Raw genomic sequence first — 19,532 nt, 5'->3', positions numbered from 1 at the left:
GGTGTCAGGACGAAATGTCAAGCGAAATGACAAACTACCGGAATTATTGCCACTTAAAAAAATATTAAGACAGCAATTTTGAATTTCGAATGCCTTCTTAATTCATTGAATATTACCCCACTTTTGAGGTGAAAATATACATGTTTCATTTTTCACTTGACTGTCGCTGTAGTGTAACTAATTTCGTAATGAGGTGTACAATGTTTTATATGAAAGGGTCACTCAACCAAACCGTTTATTATGTAATGTATAAAAATGTTGTATTTCCAAAGTATTTTGTGTTTAACCCATCAATATCCATCAATAGTCAGCGACTCCCAAGATCGAGGTAATAGGACATAATCTTACTGCAAGGACATAATCTTACTGCAATGTTTTCACGTTAGAGGCAGCACACGTAAACAAAAAGTTTTCTTCGACATTTCACAACGTTTTTGGTCAATATTCTGATATGACGTATGCTACATGTCAGATTTCAGTCGGATTATTTACTGTATGTACTAGTAGCGCCCTCTGCCCGACCTTTGCGTTATATTCCCTATTGTAAAATTATGTAAAGTTTTCGTTCTATAAGGTGCATGTCGAATGTCTCTCCTCCCATTTTATCTAAACGACGGATCAGAATAGAGCGCAATATGGTAATATTATTACAGAATTAGCCTAAACAGAGTATTGCTATCTAGAATCTATGGTTTCTTATTATTTCAGATTTAGGTTTAGATTTCGTTATGAACTTTTAATCGATACCTACAATCTATGCACAGAACAGTGGACCTAATATTATTATTTCCAAAAAAGCAGCAGCACCGAGAGCATTCACGTGTAATGTAACATTATAGATTCGACTTTGAGCATTACATAGTCAAGTTGACTTTACTGTCACGTAGCATTGACGTTACAAGTTGTATCAAGATATTACACATTGTATCATTACAAGGTGCGCATTGTAATGCTCGGTTCTCCTCCCTCACTGATGTAATGCTGGACTCTGTAACGTTACATTACAAGTGAATGCTCCCGGTGAGGGAGCAACTTCAAAGACACTTGAAACGACATCTATGGAAGCGCTCATACACGTCATAATATTTTGACGAATGACGCATGTATGACAATTGACACTCAGATTCAAAAAGCCCCATCCAAAATGCTACTTGGATGACATAGAGATAACGTTTGAGCATAAACAAACTGTCTCACACTTTACAAGATCGCAGCATTATTCCCACTTTGCCAATATAGTAATTTAAAAAGACTCGTTTCTCTTCGGAAATGAGAGACTTAAAAAATTGCAAGTCGTGGCTGTATTTTCTTGTGACTAATTATATAAATATATCACACGATAGTAAAAACATAATAATATGTCGGGAATAACAAGCTACAAGATAAGGATAGCCCTCGTCTAAGATGTTCATTACTAGGAAGGTCGTTAATGGGTCCTCTCTATCTGTCGCTTGTCGCCTACAAATGGCTACAAATTAGTCGCGTTTCACACTTTTTATGTGTTACACGTGTTCGATACTATCACGTTTTACCGAAAAATTATTGCCAGGTAAAACTAAAGAGTAAAAACGTGCCCGTGGGAATGGCGATATTTTCGCTATTATCCTGGCAACCCGCACGTGACGCGCATGCGACGTGCGCCGGCGCAGCGCCGCTTATGAATTATTAAACTTTTATTGTTGCCAGCACAAAAAAATGTACGTACGCGATTTCTATTCCGAAAATAGCTAGTACCGCGGATTGTTTGTAATTTTATGTCCGTCTGTATTTGGTAAGACTCGATGTTTCGATACCATCTGACAGACTGATCGATTCTCTGTATATAGTTGCCGGACCCGTGATTTGTTAACTTATAAGTTGTTTAGAATAAATTAAGTAGCATTAGCATTAATCTTTGGTTTGCTGGGAAAGCGGAATTTAATAAAAATTTTAATGCGGCGAAGATAGAGAAGAAATACATGCGTTTCCTTTACAATTATATATCTATTATCTTACATACTTCGCTAACGAACCGACTCTCTATCGAAGTAGGGTATATATTTTCTCTATCATTTTACCCTAATTTTCGATCTTTTAACCTGTATAACGAGGCGACTTTATATCAGAATATCTTTCCTCTGCCTACCTGATTTATCTAGATACAGGATATCGATGTCTAAACACTTAACACGTCCAAATCTAAACGTAATATCTATGGGCGACGTGACGTAGCTACGTGGCGAAACGAGATTCGATCTTTTTCGGCGAACACAAGGGCTAGATCCTTTAACTCACGTCTTATTATAGATCTGTTTAACTGTAAAAGTTAAGGACGGATGCATAAGTCATTTTGGTAGAATGCATCCGTCATTTTTATGACTAACACATTTTTATTTAAAAAATTAAGTAGTATATGTGCTTTATAATACATGGGAATAGGTGTTTGTCTGTCTGTTACCTATTTATGCAAATTTGAGTCCCGGGAAAGGACATGGTATCAAGGGCGTCGCCAGCCGAAGGCGCAGGGGGGGGCAAGTTGACTTTACCTACTACAATTCATACTTTTCTCATTTTCTATGAATGATAAAAGTAGGTAGGTAAAGTCGACAGCACATGAAGCTTTTCACTTCAAGTACTACGAGCCTTACATCTACAGCGATTGTAATAACAACAGTATAACGAGCAATTACAATATATACAATATATACAAGAATTGCTCGTTTAAAGATATAAGATATTTTAAATCTATATACCTAGTGCATATAAAGGTAATTTAAATATCTTAAATTGAAATCTTTAACTTGGCTGACGGCAGGAAGAGCCAGCAGCATAAATCCACAAGCATTGTGTAAGTCCCGTTTTTGTCTCAAATAGCTAAATTATTCGGAATCCTATGCGTATACGGCAAGTGCCTTTTGCGGGCGACGTTTGATTTGAATACACCTGATGGGAAGTATGCAATCGCTCTATCGCGGGTACAGTTAGCGACCGCACGTGCATAATAATAGAGGGCTTGCACACGAAACTGCGGATCTGCGCGTTCGCAACGCAAAATTTCGTGTGACAACTCTGCCGACTTTTTTTGCAGATTTTGCGTGTTCGTATGCTACATACAGGCATCACTGCACTTGACAGTAATCATACCTATCCTCTTTCTGTTTTTTCGTATTTTATTTTAAAATAAAAAAGGCGGTTGATGTGTATACGAATAAAATGTGTGAATGAAAAAAGTCTGTTGAAGTCTACGTGCAGGCTCAACATTTTTAGGGTTCCGTACCCAAAGGGTAAAAACAGAACCCTATTACGGAGACTTCGATGTCTGTCCGTCTGATTGTCTGTCTCGAGGCTGTATCTCAAGAACCGCTATAGACCAACAAAAACATAAAATAAAATAAATATTTAAAGGAGGCTCCGATACAACAAACGTAATTTTTTGGCTTTTTTTGCTCCTTATCAATAATGGCAACTGCAGCTAGGCACTTGAAATTTTCACAGCATCCCTAATTATGTTTGTACTTTAATAATTAATAATAATATTGAAATAAAATAAATATTTAAGGGGGGCTCCCATACAAAATCACAATTTTTGCCTACTTTCGCTCTATAACGGTACGGAACCCTTCGTGCACTTGGTCGATTTTTTACATCTAAAGATCCCACCCAAACGTTGTCTGTCGGCACTCAGAAGGCCTAAAATAAAAAACCACACCAAAAAACATTACCGTACTACTCGGCCTTAATTTATTGCTCTCATGTGGAGTCAAAAAAGATGTTCCCCTTTTTTCGTGCCATTTCCCTATGCAAAACCGAAATTCCCTGTCATTGAAACGTCTCCAACATTCTTTGTGAGACAAACATGGTGGCGGCCATTTGCAGACAATGGCGTTGGCGTCGGCCGCTGTACATTTAGGGATTTGTCCGAATGATTGTTTATTGGAACAAAAAATAAGATTACCATGCGATTTGCGAGCTGTTTTGGCCGGTACACAAATCCGCCGAGTTAAAATTCATTTATAAAAACCAATAAATTCAATGTCGCAAGTTGAAAAGACTCTTTTACGATTGTTGGTGCGGAAAAATGCGTGTACCTCTTGGATCACTAATGTGTACCTACGTCCTACAGTCTCTGCTCTGATCAGCAATGTGAAATTGATTTTAAATTGCTTACAAAAGAAGTAGATATGAAATTTCATAAAATGTAAAACAAATGAATACAGGCTATACAGCACACTACAATGCAGTAATTTCTTAAATAAGTTGTCTAGAAGTTTTCCCTTTAATTCTTTCCGTCAGGCTAGTAGTAGTCATATCGTAGGACAATTCCGCAGTTTTTCGCCGTTTTGGACTTAAAATACTTCATTTTATCACGATCACTGCCACATAACGACCAATCCTAATGTACCATCACGGCCCTTCCTTCATATTTATGTTCAGATTGAATATGCAATTATTCGGTGTAAGTTGTAACCGTTTAGCTGTTCAGCCGCATGGGAACGCTGACTTTTGTTCGCTTTACTGCTCGTACAGTATTTCCAATTGTTTTTGGATTTTACTGTCGCTTTAGTATCGATACGCGTATTTCTGTTACGGTCTTGCGAAGTCTTGTTTCCTCATGGCGTTGAAACATTTACTCACTGGGAGATGTTATATCTTATTGATGGGTTTACTGTTCCTTAAAGTTAGGAGTCGTATCGTCTATCTAAATATTTATTGCTGCATTTTGAAGCAATAAGAATATAGTTGAAGATAAAATATCTGAATGAATGCTTTAAACCTTCAAGCTTTTTTACCTCACTAGGGCAATTACATTACTGTTCTTTTTTTTATCTCTTTTTTGAAAAAAACTTGCCGCTACTTCAATTAATTTTTTTTATCTTGGTGGCCATCCTATTTCTTTCTTTTTTTTAAACCTTACTCGTCACATCACTTTACCTCTATTCAACGCCTTATTATAATAAGGTTATATAATGTAATGCAAACAACATTATTATCAAATGAAATGTCAACTCAATATGACAAGTCCCTCCCACACTGTGCGCGGGCGCCGCTGGCCCTTTACGGCGTGACATTACTCAACCCGCGGGCGCCCGAGCGGCCCTGTGCCATATTGAACACAAAAAAAAAACACTTAGGCCCACTTGCACCAGTGTGATTAAAGTTGATCGTGGATTATTATGTTGTGTTTTGTTTAGCGTTCTTCCATCCTAACCAATAAAAAATATTGGCGAATTATACTATAGAAGATCTGCTTGTGTGTCTGTCTAGCACATTAGAATAGTCACTTAAGATAAATAAAAATACAGTCATCCTTTAATTGTTGTATGCTACGTAAATAATATCTTTATTAGTCAAGAGGGTTTGTGTTTTATCTGTAAAGCAAGATATGATGACAAACGATTACCACAACCCAACTTGGCATAAGTGATCATTAACTTTTTTCTCTTTATCCCATTGTCCTTGCTTTGATCGCGCCAAGTGTTAAATTAAGCTGCCAACTCCTCGACATGCCTCGACATTGTTTGTCTTAATGTATTGCCGAAAATAAGTATTTTCGTTCGCCGTATTCAAATGTCACTGAGATATTTTTGAGACGCGATCGTTCTTGTAATTTATGCGAATTGCGATTTAACAATCGAATGAATCGATTTATTTTCGATGAATTTTCATAAATACAGGACTACTAAAGTACGGTCACTGGATAGCGAGAAAACTAATATGTCGCATAAATCATATGACGTAACTATTTAAGTGCAAATCTCGTTTTCATGGACTATAACTCTCTAATTGCTCTAACTTTAAAAAGTACATCTGTACATTCTCTTAACTTCGCAAAAGAAATTCGAATATACTTTAACAACATTTTTAAACCGCAAAAAATATTTATACAAATGAATACGTCCCTTAATAGCTAAAGATACAACGCTGACAAGTGACAAATAAGATTTTTTTTGCTCGGCAGACGTTCACACGAGGCGCCTGCGTCGTGTCTGATAACCTAATGGCATGTGTGACAGACACACAGACTTATTTTTTATGCATACACTTTGTGAGAATATTCTTAAAAAAGTTTTGTAAGAGAATTATAGGCAGGTATTTTAGGGTTAACGAAGGAGTTATGTAGAGAATAGAGACTAGAGAGGTATCATGGAGAGGATGTTTTTTATGACTTCATAATATATTACTATATATGAGTACATAATAATATTTTGTTTTTAGAGCCTTGTCAAAGCCTTGTTAAAAGCGATCAAAACAAAATACTATCAGAGAATTTACCAATTACCTACCTACACTGCAATAATTAATGGTCATTAGTCCCACTCTACATATTTTGTCTAATGTTAGTCTAGTTCCTTCGTTATCAGGAAAGGGTCTGCTATAATACATGTTAGGATCAAGTATAAAGTTCGTTAACGACCATTTAAAATTCTCCAGCGATCCAGCAATTAACTTATCAAGTTGATGTGTGAACACTACACCACTTACTGTTATCTATCGATATATTGTTACATCTAGTGCAGGCTGTTACCAGATATAAACGACATTAATACTGGGGTCAGTGTGACTGCTGCATATTGTGCTTATGTTAAAAGTGCCGAGGGACAGATTCTGGATCTTCGTGTCTGTATTGTGTTTACGCGGACAAAGTAACAAAAAGAAATTTACTACTCCCGGGCTAAAATCACTCCTTCTCTATAATTTACATGAACTTAGAACAAGCAAGCCCAAAATTCTGAAAGAGTTGACCCAAGCTGATGTAGTTGACTGTAAAGTATTTAAAAGTATTCTTATTATTATTTTTGTTTCAGGATGGACAGAGATTGTTCATGGGTGCCCCCGGAAGCTTCTATTGGCAAGGTATAATCATAATCTTATTGCAGTTAATTTTAAAGCAAAAGCAAGGTTCTATTTAAAGAATCGTCATTTTTCGTACAGAAAAACGACGATTTTTGATGACCTTGGTCGTATTGTTGTTGTTATATTCGTGACCACAGAGTAAGTGACTGTTGACAATCCACAGGGCGCACGATATCTGTAGACACTAGCGCCAGGTTCGACTACTATATGCCGAAGGAAGGTAAAACAGGCGTTGACCACGTCCTTAACCGAATAACATAGCGAGACGCTTACCAACATAATCCCAGCCTTGCATCACTTACTAACTTTTGTTATATCGAGTATTATTCTTGAAATTCAAACTAGAGAAATAAATTATCGATAATGGGATTCAGATAAGGGGAGACGTAAGCCATCTGAAACTAACCTGCAAGGAAAAATCTTTATCACCAGATTTTATTAGGTTTTTGTAATGATATCATCCAAATAAAATTAGCAAAATCTAGCAGATAGTTGATGAAACTTAAGCAGATAGGTAAGAATATTCAATTAGATACATTTTTACCGAGAAAGGATAAGTCGTGTCAGAAGACACATTGTATAAACAGCAGCCTTACTTGATGCAGCAAGATAAGAATCGTCTCTCTTGGGAAAACTACTGCAGTTACTTAAAATTCCTTCAACAATTCAAGAATATACTCGATATTACAAAAGAATATAAAATATTGTTCTATTCTATCGTCCATACTGGTGTTAGTGGTGACGCTGATCGGTATGGATGATCAGAACCATTAGCTTTCCATGTCACGTCGATATTGTCTTCCATACCATCCTGTAGACAACTAGATGGATGCACGGACGATTCATTCTTCTTCATGTTTCCTTTCGATGTTGGACGATTAACATAGTAAACAAAAGACAGTAATTAAAACTCAAATTTAACAATAATTATATTACATAAAAGTCAGAAGATTGATGAAAAAAGAGGATAGGGATTGTTGAAATAAAAATAAATAGAATAAAGATCTAAAGATGTAGGTAAAATAGCAAAAAAGAGGACAATATAATCTTTAAAAAAGTATTAAATCTTTTAAAATCAATAAAAAGGAAATTATCGTTTAAGCTTACTCCCGTGATGTAGGCACAGCTAATAACAACCCTCGTAGGAAGGTGACAGTCCCCCTAATACCTCACAGGCGGAGAGTCCGGGGTACTCTAAATGCTTCCAACTGAAACGCCCATCGCTTAAACTAATTTATAAAAATATTCACCCTATTGGCTTTTAATATGGACGCTGCGATTTGGTGGATTTTTAATAATAAGTATTACTTCAAACCCAGCAATCATGCGAACTGCAAGCAAAAAGTTTTTGCTGATTCATTCGCTTAAGACTATTCAATCATCGATCTACACATTGTACAATTTCTGCTGATTTACCTGTGTCTGCTAACAAGTATTCAAGTTGTTTATTAACATTAGTAAGTTTGTGTATCTTTAACTGAATGTTCCTAATTGATAGTAGACACAGTTTTCATAAAAGATTCCACTTTTCTATTTTGAGATGTTATTTCCATTCAAGATGTCGAATCTTTCGCAAAGATGTCTTTACATACCACATCTCTGAACATTCTAAGCTTATCATCCATTGCCATCCCTCCGTCTGGTTCATTATTCATTTGGTTTTACTTGTGTTTTAGGTCAACTTAAGGTCCAAACGATAAACAATAAGCCCGTTTTGATCGCGACTCCTGAAGCGAGTCCCAAGTTTGATGACTCGTACATGGGATACTCCGTGACTGTTGGAGATTTCGCCGGCCAAGGCATCCAGGGAGTCGCCGTTGGCGTTCCCAGAGGAAATGATTTGAAGGGACTGGTAAGTATTCCTATAGTGTTAAAGAATTTTACTTAAAAGTGACGTGTAGCCTCAACACTGGAAATGAACAGTTTAAAATTTGTGCTTGTCTTGTAGGTGGTACTTTATACATGGGAACTAAACAATATCATAAACATTACTGGCTCTCAAATTGGCGCTTACTTCGGCTATAGTCTGGCCAGTGGAGATATTGACGGTGATGGTGCTGATGATATCATTGTCGGTGCTCCAATGTTCACCAACCCGAAAGAGAATGGATACGAACATGGCAGAGTTTACGTTATCTACCAAGGAAGGAACCGAGTAAGTCATAAATGAATAAATAATATGAAAACTTTGAAGTAATCTACGAACTTCTGTATGGAAATATATTATTCCAGAAATGTAATGGCCATTAATTTGTTAAAATGTAATATTTTCAGGCCTATGCTAAGAGCCACGCTCGAACAGGAGAAATATCTCGAGGTAGATTTGGTTTGGCTGTGACCTCACTTGGAGATATCAACTACGATGGATTTGGAGGTAAAATATGTCATTAGATTCTTTCGTCATCGCTCTTAATAGTCTGCACTTCTATTTCTATTTAATTTCTGCTATTATTTTGCACGCGTTTTCACGTACGCTTACATCTTCTTGCAGACATAGCCGTAGGTGCTCCATACGGAGGCATTAACGGCCAGGGCGTGGTGTACATCTACCACGGCAGCGAGCGGGGTATCGGCGAGAAGTACTCCCAAGCCATCACCGCTGAGGAGATCAGCCCCACTCTCTCCACCTTCGGGTTTTCCCTCTCCGGTGGAATTGACCTGGACAGAAACAACTACACTGACTTGGTCGTTGGAGCGTACAAGTCTGATAGCGTTGTATTTTTGAAGTGAGTATCTATTTTATAGAGTCTCTTTACTCCTTTCGTCGTTCTGGGAAGTTAATCGTTTCTGAAAACATTTTTTCTTCTCTTTCATTAAATATTATGATTTCTGGTCATTAAAAACCTATTAATTTTTTAATTTCAGAGCCCGTCCCGTAGTAAAAGTGATGGCGGAGGTACGGTTCATGGGGGAGAGCAAGCTCATCTCACTCACAGATCGGCGCTGTCAACTCAACAACGGCACCGCTGTTGCCTGCGCACAGCTCATGTTCTGTCTCACGTACGACGGCGTCAACGTCGACCAGCAGATTAGTAAGTTCATTTTCTTCAGTTTTCAATTTAAAACCAATTTCTTTTCTGGAGAAGCCATTTATCTTACGACGAGCCGCAGAAACAGTGGCCATATTTATTTGATTGGTTATTTTTGTTATGGTGTCGTCGTTGCGGTCGGAGTCTTTATAAGTTATACTTAAGTTATTTTTACGGTTGCTTTACGATATCTTGTTGCACAATTATTGGCATGTAAATTGTGAAAATTATGTGTCGAAAGTAAATTTTCTTTTTTCCAAGCGGAGGGATATATTTGCTATTTCGGTGAGTGGCTGGAGTAGCAACAATTGGTAGAAATCATGTTTTCATTATTGCAATTTTTCATAACTTATCTAATACTTTGGAATAACTAGAATATACAAAGCATTGAAAAGCAAATTTTTCAAGCAATAATGAAATTATGAACATCAAAATCTGTAAATAAAACCACTCCATTACAACCATCATCGCACTAGATGTTACCCAACCATTCGTCTTCAATGTTCCCACAACCTTATTCGACCAGCCAAAACTAATCATCACTATCTTATAGACTTCGAAGTGACACTCGACCTGGACTCAAGACAGAAGACCAGGAAACGCTTGTTCCTCATGGAGACAAGGGAGACCATTTATAAGACCCACATCCTGCTCACCCAGGGTCAACAGGAGTGCAAAGACGTTATGGTGTATCTTGACGTAAGTTGGGCATTTTTACTGCCAAATATTATATTATTTGAAAATATCATGCCTTCTCTTTCACGAGAGAGGTAACATGATAATTTAAAAAAATAAACACTCAGTCAAACAAACACAAGATGTAAAGTCTTTGGGAATATATTATCATAAATCTGATTTTTTTCTTGAAAGAGATTGTGTTTTCTTAATTTTGCCTAAATCTACAAAGATACTACTACTTTTTTATGTTTTTTCATTCCTCAATGCCCCATTTTTCATTAACAGTATATATAATAATTCCCAACCACAATCATTTCAGGAGGACATTCGCGACAAGCTCACCCCTATCGAGGTGAAGATGACGTACGATCTAGTCGCCCAACCAGCTGGCTCCGCAGTGCCGCCGGTTTTGGACCAGACCCGTCGAGCCGACCACAGCGATGCCCTCAATATACAGAAGAACTGCGGACCTGACAACGTCTGTATACCCGACTTGAAGATGTTTGTTACCACGTAAGTTTTGCTTTCACTGTACTTACTGACAATAATCAAAAGACCTGCTAGTCTAAAATTGATCAAATATACCTACACAGCAAATTCTTTACCCTTTCTTTTGACATAATCGGGTGATGATTCTTAAATGTCAGGTAACCCCCCCTCCGTTTTATTGACTTTCGTACGTAACTACATCGCAACTACTGGCGCCAAAGCAACCACGTCGACATTTTGTCGGTGGTAACGGCACTACAAAAACCTGCAGCGACACCATTCACACGTAACCACTGCTTGACGGCATTTCGTCGTTGCGACGTGGTGTGGTTGTGGTACGTGTGGGTTGGCCCTAAGCCACATAAATAATTCTAAACAGCAGTCAACATCTCATTACAGCCCAACAGTCAACTACCTCCTCGGCTCTGGTGAGAACGTCCACATTGACGTCAAAGTGGAGAACTCTGCTGAAGACGCCTTCGAGGCCGCCTACTACCTGCAGCTGCCAGCTGGTGTTACCTACACCAAGATGGAGCGGCTGGACAAGGGCGACACACCCATATACTGCTCCATCAAGACCAAGCATACTGATGGGAATACTACGCTGAAGTGTGACCTTGGAAACCCGCTGGCTACTGGACAAAGCGTAAGCAGTCTCTTTTCCTACTTGAAAAACTATGCGGGTAAATTAAAATATATTTTTCTATCAAATAGATAGATATTAAGCGTTATAAAGAAGAATTAACATTTGATGCATCGAGTAGGTTTTGAATTAGATGAACTTTGATGAGCTCTAAAATGGCATTTAAAGCCACAGAGAAGCACGTAGACAGATTTTTGGGACAATGTGTTCGATGTAGGGAAGCCCCGAATTGTTCATAGAAAACTCTGCTCGTGTTTTCGTCTTTCTGCCTTAAGGCTACATAAGGCTATATTAATCTGACATAGAAAGATCTAAAATTTAGATCCATATTCTTTGGGAATTTCGCATATTATCAAGCTTATTTTTTTGAAAAAAAAACCTGAAATTTGTAATACCAATTTTCAGGTGGAATTCCGCGTGATCCTAGAAGTGGATTCCCGGGTGACGGCGCTGGAGTTTGACATGGAGAGCAACTCTACCAACCCCGAGCAGGGCACCACCTACGACAACACCAAGCACCTCGCCATCGGCGTCGTCATCAAGGCCGAGATCAACGTTATACCGTAAGTATGGAGATATGGGCTGTTGGTCTACTTATGCTAGTTTGTTCTGTTACGTCTGTCAATAATAATGGACTGCCAGAGAATTTGATTCATAGAAAAATAACTAACCTTCAATTCAATCAATGTTATTCAACGTTATTGAATTGAATTGAATATTGAATGTTGATTGGTATAATAAGTCAAAACCATTCACGATCTACCTATGAAGTTCTCTATTGTCATGAATGGGAAAAACTAGAAGAATACCTGTAACATACCTACAACCATTGACGTCCTTATTGCCTGTATCCAATGGTGCTAGGTAAGAGCGAACGTAATATCAGAGATCAGATAATACATAATATACTAATATACCTACAGTGTTTTTTGCTTGCTGAGGCGGTTTGTATTGAAAATAACTCATGGGCAATAATTGCAGTAACAAAATGAACGACACAATACTTCGAAACTTATTTACGGCTCCCAGCGATAGCACATGATACGTATTTTTTTTTCAGAATATATTACATAAGTCACTATATATTAACACACGTCTCTTCCAGGATCTCCGACCCGCCGGAGCTCCACTACAACCTGTCTCAGTTCACGCCGGAGAGCGCGGCGGACGACGCGCGGCTCGGCCCGCAGCTCGTCCACAAGTACAACCTCAAGAACGAGGGACCCTTCGCCGTCGACGAGGCCGAGATATACATCATGTGGCCATACCAGACACTCAGCGGTACGTACTATCAGAGACTTCATGGTGGAGTAGACAGAACTAAGGAGTACCTTGACTTAAGAATCTCAGCGGTATGTACCATCGAGGAAATTGATTCCTAGGCAGTTATATTGACACCTATGTCATTTTGTTGGCTTAAAATTGGTCATAATCTGTCGGCTGGGTTTGACATAACAAGACCGAATTACATAGGTCCACCATCCGCCTATGAATCAACTTCTCTGATGGTACAATAAGCTGCTTGAATGCTATCGATAATTTATCGTGCAGATTGACTAGATATATGATAATGTTACGTGCTAGGGTTCAAGGATTTGGAGAGAAATACCTGCTGACTCTCTTGAAGACTTTATTCACTAAGTCCAAGTCACACAAGCACACACTAGGTCACAACACTTAGCACTAAGTCCAAAACACTAAGCACTATCCCTGTCCTAGGTCGTAGCCAAGTCGCAGGTTTCACTGGTTCACTCACTATTGATCACTTGTTGTTCACTCCGAAGTCGCCTTGATGATAGCTCGAAACGAACTGAACTGACGGGCCGTCTACCTGCGGGTTTTTATATGGCGAGACGAATTCCAGAAAGTTCCCGATTCACGTAAACAAGTAAACAAGTATGGGAACTTTCTAGGAGGCTCGAGCATGTACCACCTAGCGCCATCTAGTTTCGAGTAGGGGATTTATATTATACGATAATAACGATAATTTGTTAATGCTTTGTGTATTCCGACAATAGCTAACTATCTTCTTTTCTTCTACTGTTTCCAGGCGAGAATCTGATGTACATGGTAGTTCAGCCGCAGTGGGCGGGCGACGTGACCTGCGACTTCGCGCGACACGTCAACCCGCAGAACCTGTTCGTGCAGAACCCGTACGGGTTCCTGCTGGCTAAGGAAAAGGAAGGTAAGCGTTGAAAACCTAGTAGCAACCTTTGATTTTGATGATTTTATCGAGTTTTAAGAATCATAAAATTAGTAGAGCTTGTCAACTTTTTATATACTCATCCGACGCATGCAGGATCAGGTCAGTGGGGCAATTCATATTAAAAAACTCTAATCACCTTTACTTCTATTAAATTCCGTCGTCTTCGGACCAGCACTGATCCATGCATCGGATAGGCATATAAAAAGTTGGTCATGGAAAAGAAAAGAAAGAAAAACAAAAGAAACAGACTACCTATACATATATATTTTCATGTGCATGTGACTGAAACGGACGGTAGGTCTAGGTTCAATTTCTTTGTAATTCGCGACCGGATTTAATACTAATTACCGGAAACCGGAAAGATTTAATTACCAGACCGGAGAGTACCTAATTGCTCACCAAAGTCTCTGTTTACTAAGGCATTACTTTTTCCAGCCATGGCAAGCAGCGAAATGTACACCGCAGCTCAACTCAGCGGAGGCACTGGTGGATACTACGGACAAAGTAAGTTACACTACTTATCGGTGGAAACATCGGATCAACCGTTGCGTAAAACGACGCTGAACAATGTAACTTCTGAAGTAAGCAAAATATGTTTTTGTGCAGCCATCTTTGATAAAACCATGTAGCCTCACCTAACCACAAAGATTCCGTCTAATTTATTATTATGAACGAATCTTGTCAATGTTATTACATACTTTTTTATTTAATTAAAATTTTAGGTTACCACCTCTATAAAAAGAGTGTGTTTTTAATTTTTCGCCAAATTAATTCATTTCAGACTATTGGGAAGAGCAGTACACGAGCGATGGTAAAATCATCCGCACTCAGTCTAGCAGCCAGTCCAGTGGTAACTATAACCGCAATCAGGCTGGAAGACAGGAGAACTACGCAGCAGGCGGACAATATGGCAGCCAGGGTAGCAGGCAATATGGAAGCCAAGGAAGCGGGCAATACGGGCAAGGCAGCACCTCAGGAGTAACATACGGCAATGACCAAGTAGGCGGTGGAAGCTACAGATACAACCGTACCTGGTCTAGCGGTAACGAAGGGCTAAGCGTGGAAGAACAGGAGGCTATCAGGCGCCAGCTCGCTGCAGCCGTCCAGAACTCCAACCGCCAGGGAACCTACAGCCAGAGTGGTTATGGACACAACGAAGGAAGCCAAAGTGGTTACGGACACGCCCAAAACCAAGGAGGCTATAGCCAAGGCAGTCAAGATCAGACTTACAACCAGAATATAAACATTCAGGGTGGTCACGTAGATGTTGGTGGTTACAACCGTGATGGACAGTTGGTGAGGGTTAAGAACAGGACTATCCTGTATGATGAGAACCACAACATCATATCGCAGACCGAGACCAGCACCGAGTATGGATCTTTGGGACACGAGGGGGAAGCTGGCAGCTCGTTTAATAGGTAAGGTTTTATAAAACATAGATAGATAGATAGAAAATGCTTTATTTGTACAAAAATTAGAAACTAAATTACAGTCTTACCGCTGAAAGCGGTTTCTTACAGACAACCTTAAACATATTTTTTTATGCATGAAATGAATCTGGACTATAAACGACACATTATTTTAAACATTTATAGCCATTGTATTAAAGCCATAAATCAAGCTTTGACACAGCTCAAATAGATTTGTACGTTACCAAAATAATTACATTTTCAGGTACAACAACCAAAGGAATGGCAATCAGAATGCTGGTGGCTTCGTTCACGGATCCTGGGCAACCACGGAAACCGTCAATTCGGATCTGATGAATGCCGTGTCATCCACCTACCGCGGCTCAGGCAGCCCCAGCGTCACAGTCGTTGGTGATGAGGAGGAGGACAAGCTCGAAGGTTTCGGAACATTCGCGGCTTCAAATGCCAACAATGAGTTCAGATATGGCATCGCTGATGTTACCAATAGCCAAGGTGGCGCTAGAGCCCAAGGAAGCAGGCAGGGTTACCAACAGGGAGCAGCATACCAGGGTGGTGCCGCCTATCAGGGTGGAGCGGCATATCAGGGTGGAGCATCACAGCAGGGTGGTGCAGCATATCAGGGTGGCTACCAGGGTGGTTACCAGAGTGGATCCACCTACGGCACTAGTGGAGGATACTCGTATTCGTCACGATCAGGTACGCCTTATTTACATATAGGTATCATATACTATTAAAGTAAAAAACGTTGAAAAGAACTTCAGATAGCTAAGGGAAAGGATACACATCCCTATGTTATCTTGAAAGAGATAATATATTCTTTACATCATAAACTTAAATAAATGAATACTTTTGATGTAAACAACTGTTTTGTATCGAATATTTACTAAGGAATGATTGTTTTCAGGTCACTCAAGTCATTCGCAGTCCGGCAGCAGCTACGGCTCCGAGCAGAGACGGGAGAGCACCAGAAGGCGTCGCCAAGATGAAGTAAGTTTTTGCTTTTTTTTTTACTAAGATCATCCAGTGGCCTAATGGGTAGACCTAACCTTACTACACGGTGGTTATCAGACCTTCGACCAGTTTATTCCACTTGATTAGGCCGAAAATGTCGTATGTAGGTACGTGTAGCTTCTGTTAACGGCATAATTGTAATCTACGCATGTAGTATTTAAGCAGTGGAGAATACACATATCATTTTAGTCCGAGAGACAACAGCAATTGATATTGGTTCATAATTCCAGGTGGACCCTCAACTGAAGGAGATCCTGCTGAAATGCGAGGAGAAGTACAAGTGCGAGGTGGTGCGCTGCCGCACCGGCCGCCTTGCGAAGGGCCAGGAGGTGTGGCTGGCGCTGCGCTCCAGGATCAACACCACCGTGCTGAACGATGTAAGACTATGATTCTGCTGGCGCAAATCCAACACCCCGATTTTGCATTTACATGATTCCATTAAACAGCAAAATGGTATAAAAACTCAAACGGCATATAAATATTTGGTATCTTGGCCGATTGCGTCCATCCAATGTTTTCAACTGTTCTAATAATAATATCATCTGGATACGTATTAGCGACTATTTTTTCAGTATCCAGACGGCTTTCCATCACGCAAACCATTTGTTCATTTGTTTTCTGTCTCCTATTCTCTATGTATAAAAAATTCCAGATGTCCGGTTCCCGGTCCGTCAAGCTATCATCACTAGCCGCGGCGCGCGTAACACGTCTCGCGCGGGGGACGCAGCGCGGTGCGTGGAAGACGGCCGAAGCGACGACGGTACTCACGCCGCAGCTTGAAGCCCTCGGCACGGGGACAATACCGCTCTGGGTGATCATACTAGCAGCGATTGTTGGTGCGCTAGTCCTGCTGCTGCTTATATTCGCGTTGTACAAGGTGAGAAGATTTTTGCACATTAACTTGTGTGTAAAGTTTAGTCTTGTTTAAAAGAGTATGAATCACCAATGTAAAACCATGTTCAGATTAAAGGTGATCGCTTATTTGCCTGCGCCGTACGCACCGTATTTCGTGGTGTCATTTCATACAACGAATTCTAATGCGGGCGTGCGGCGTGTACGGTGCAGACCAATGTGCAATCAGCATAATTGATTGCAAAGAAGCATGACTCCACTTGTCAAAATTTAAATGGAAACATTTTGCCAAAAAGCAATTTTTTGCGTTCGAGCTGACAACGTCGCGCTGCTGTGCCAACTTTGTCCTTGTCTTGTGTTTGTTTGGACGGTGTTGCGCGAATGTTACCAATTGGATTCCCGGCTTTACAATCATGCTCTAAACGCTCATATTCTATTTCAGTGCGGCTTCTTCAAGCGCAACCGTCCCTCCGACCACACGGAGCGGCAGCCGCTGAACGGACGCGACGAACATCTCTGATACCCGACCACTGATCTTGGCGTCGCCTCCGACACGCCCGGCACGTCCGGCACGTCACGACGTGCGTCCGGCACGTCACGGCGAGCGTCCGGCACGTCCGACGTGTCGGACAGCTCCACGGACGCCGCTAGTGACGTCACCAGCCGCGATTCTAGCAGCTTCAACCGCTATTAGTTTTTAGAGTCAAGCGTTTTTGGTACGCGGATTGGGGCTATTTACAATGGATGGACATAATTTATTATGTTTTTAATTGTACAGCTTCAAGTCTTGTACAAAACAATAAGGGCCTTCAAAAGTATTTGACAAATATATAATAATATCGTACAGACTCTCGGACTATAAAAATGTGGCGGCAGAAGCGACCATGTTGTAGTTAGCTAAATTTTTTCCATCTTATTTTGTACATTTCACGCGGTAAAAAATTAAGATATAGGGTGATGTGTTTTACGCCCTAGTATTATTTTTGTAGTAGGTTACTGATATTACTAATGAATTGATATTTAGACGTAAGCGATCGCAATCTCTTGTACATAACTGTTGTAACTAGCGACCCTCATGAGATTTGGCAAAAGCGACTTTTGTACATTTTTTTTCTAGAAAAAATGTTTCAAAATTATTTTATTTATATAATTTAACTAGTCACGGTTATGGAAAATGATGTCTCGACCAAAACGAAAAGATTTGGGAGTGTGATAGGTACTGTGTGAATTGAAGGAGTGTGTAATACAGAGAAAGTATTTTATCATTGAACATTTAACTAAGTAGCTAGGAATTTTAGGTGGCTTAACTATTAATTAGGAGGCACAACCTCGCTTAGCACAATAACGTAAGCAATATTTGGTGCAAAAATCGCATATAAATGTCTAAAAAGTAGTGCCTTATTATACAAAAATTAGGCTTCGTGCATAGTAGATAAATTTTAAATGTAATTTTTAGAAAACTTTTGAAATGATTACAATAAATATTAAAAGTATTATGATATTAGGCAGGGAAAATTGTAGTATCTATGCAAGAGCACATTTTTATTGATGCTAAGTTAATAAAATATGAGTCAATTATTTTTTACAATGTTCTCCAAATTTTTTAATGAATTTTTATAATATCTTATACCTCATTACGTTTATTACCAAAAGACTATTAGATGAATCCTTACATTACAAAAATTTAAAAAATGTAGCTTGCACATTATACAATAAAATAGTACATAAGATGTGCTTATAGTTTAGAGTAAGCGAGAAAAGAAGATGCCTTAAAGTAGAGTGCTAGCGTAAATAAAAGCAAAAGCAGCTAATTATTTTTAACGGATACAAAAAAATCGGAACATTTTTAGAATTAACAAAAAACAAACTATAACTTGTTAAGTAACATTTCTTTTTTCTTTTCAAAATAATTGAATAATAATATGTAACATATCTAAATCGTGAACGTGTGCCTTCTTAACTGCCAGTCATTAATGTAAATATCGATTTAAATTCTTTATATCTCATAATAAATCGATGTGTGAATAGTTTTTGTAAGTACTTAATAAGTTTAAGAATATATAAAACCTTTTCTATGTCGGATTTGAAAATTTTCAGTAAATAGTTTTTTTTTAATCCTAAAGGTTGTGCCGTAAATTTTATAACAAAACTTTTTAATTTTTTGTTTTTATAAATGTGCCTTAAAAAATTAAACAAATGAAATAATTATCAAAAAAAAACATTTTGTTACCAGCCTGTATATATTTTAAAATCTGACATGGATTAAAAGAGTGAAATATGCTTGTATATATTATTTTTTTGATACTTTTATGAAGTGGTTGCGTTATTGTTATTATTTAATAAGTAATTATTTATTTACA

At 38.9% G+C, this 19,532-nt stretch overlaps 1 protein-coding gene across 4 annotated transcripts in view; it reads left to right on the top strand.

The window, feature by feature from the left end:
- The window catches only part of LOC121732144 (integrin alpha-PS2), a 99,901-nt gene extending 80,902 nt beyond the window's left edge, over positions 1–18,999 (top strand). For 2 of the 4 annotated variants that reach the window (XM_042121966.1, XM_042121965.1), the window contains 20 exons: positions 6,786–6,834; positions 6,998–7,054; positions 8,511–8,686; positions 8,783–8,989; positions 9,109–9,208; positions 9,326–9,560; positions 9,700–9,866; positions 10,417–10,562; positions 10,861–11,054; positions 11,430–11,676; positions 12,079–12,236; positions 12,779–12,954; positions 13,724–13,858; positions 14,315–14,383; positions 14,661–15,297; positions 15,554–16,005; positions 16,214–16,296; positions 16,551–16,697; positions 16,973–17,197; positions 17,615–18,999. In XM_042121966.1, coding sequence (XP_041977900.1) covers positions 6,786–6,834; positions 6,998–7,054; positions 8,511–8,686; positions 8,783–8,989; positions 9,109–9,208; positions 9,326–9,560; positions 9,700–9,866; positions 10,417–10,562; positions 10,861–11,054; positions 11,430–11,676; positions 12,079–12,236; positions 12,779–12,954; positions 13,724–13,858; positions 14,315–14,383; positions 14,661–15,297; positions 15,554–16,005; positions 16,214–16,296; positions 16,551–16,697; positions 16,973–17,197; positions 17,615–17,692 — 3,738 coding nt within the window. In that variant the 3' untranslated portion in view covers positions 17,693–18,999. The remainder of the gene's footprint in view (positions 1–6,785; positions 6,835–6,997; positions 7,055–8,510; positions 8,687–8,782; positions 8,990–9,108; positions 9,209–9,325; positions 9,561–9,699; positions 9,867–10,416; positions 10,563–10,860; positions 11,055–11,429; positions 11,677–12,078; positions 12,237–12,778; positions 12,955–13,723; positions 13,859–14,314; positions 14,384–14,660; positions 15,298–15,553; positions 16,006–16,213; positions 16,297–16,550; positions 16,698–16,972; positions 17,198–17,614) is intronic. The other 2 variants (XM_042121968.1, XM_042121967.1) reach the window with 1 other exon arrangement.
- Positions 19,000–19,532: the final 533 nt, after the last annotated feature.

The sequence above is a fragment of the Aricia agestis genome, chromosome 11 (genome assembly GCF_905147365.1).
Source record: "Aricia agestis chromosome 11, ilAriAges1.1, whole genome shotgun sequence".
Taxonomy (NCBI): Eukaryota; Metazoa; Arthropoda; class Insecta; order Lepidoptera; family Lycaenidae; genus Aricia; species Aricia agestis.
This window is presented reverse-complemented; position numbering and strand designations above follow the sequence as displayed.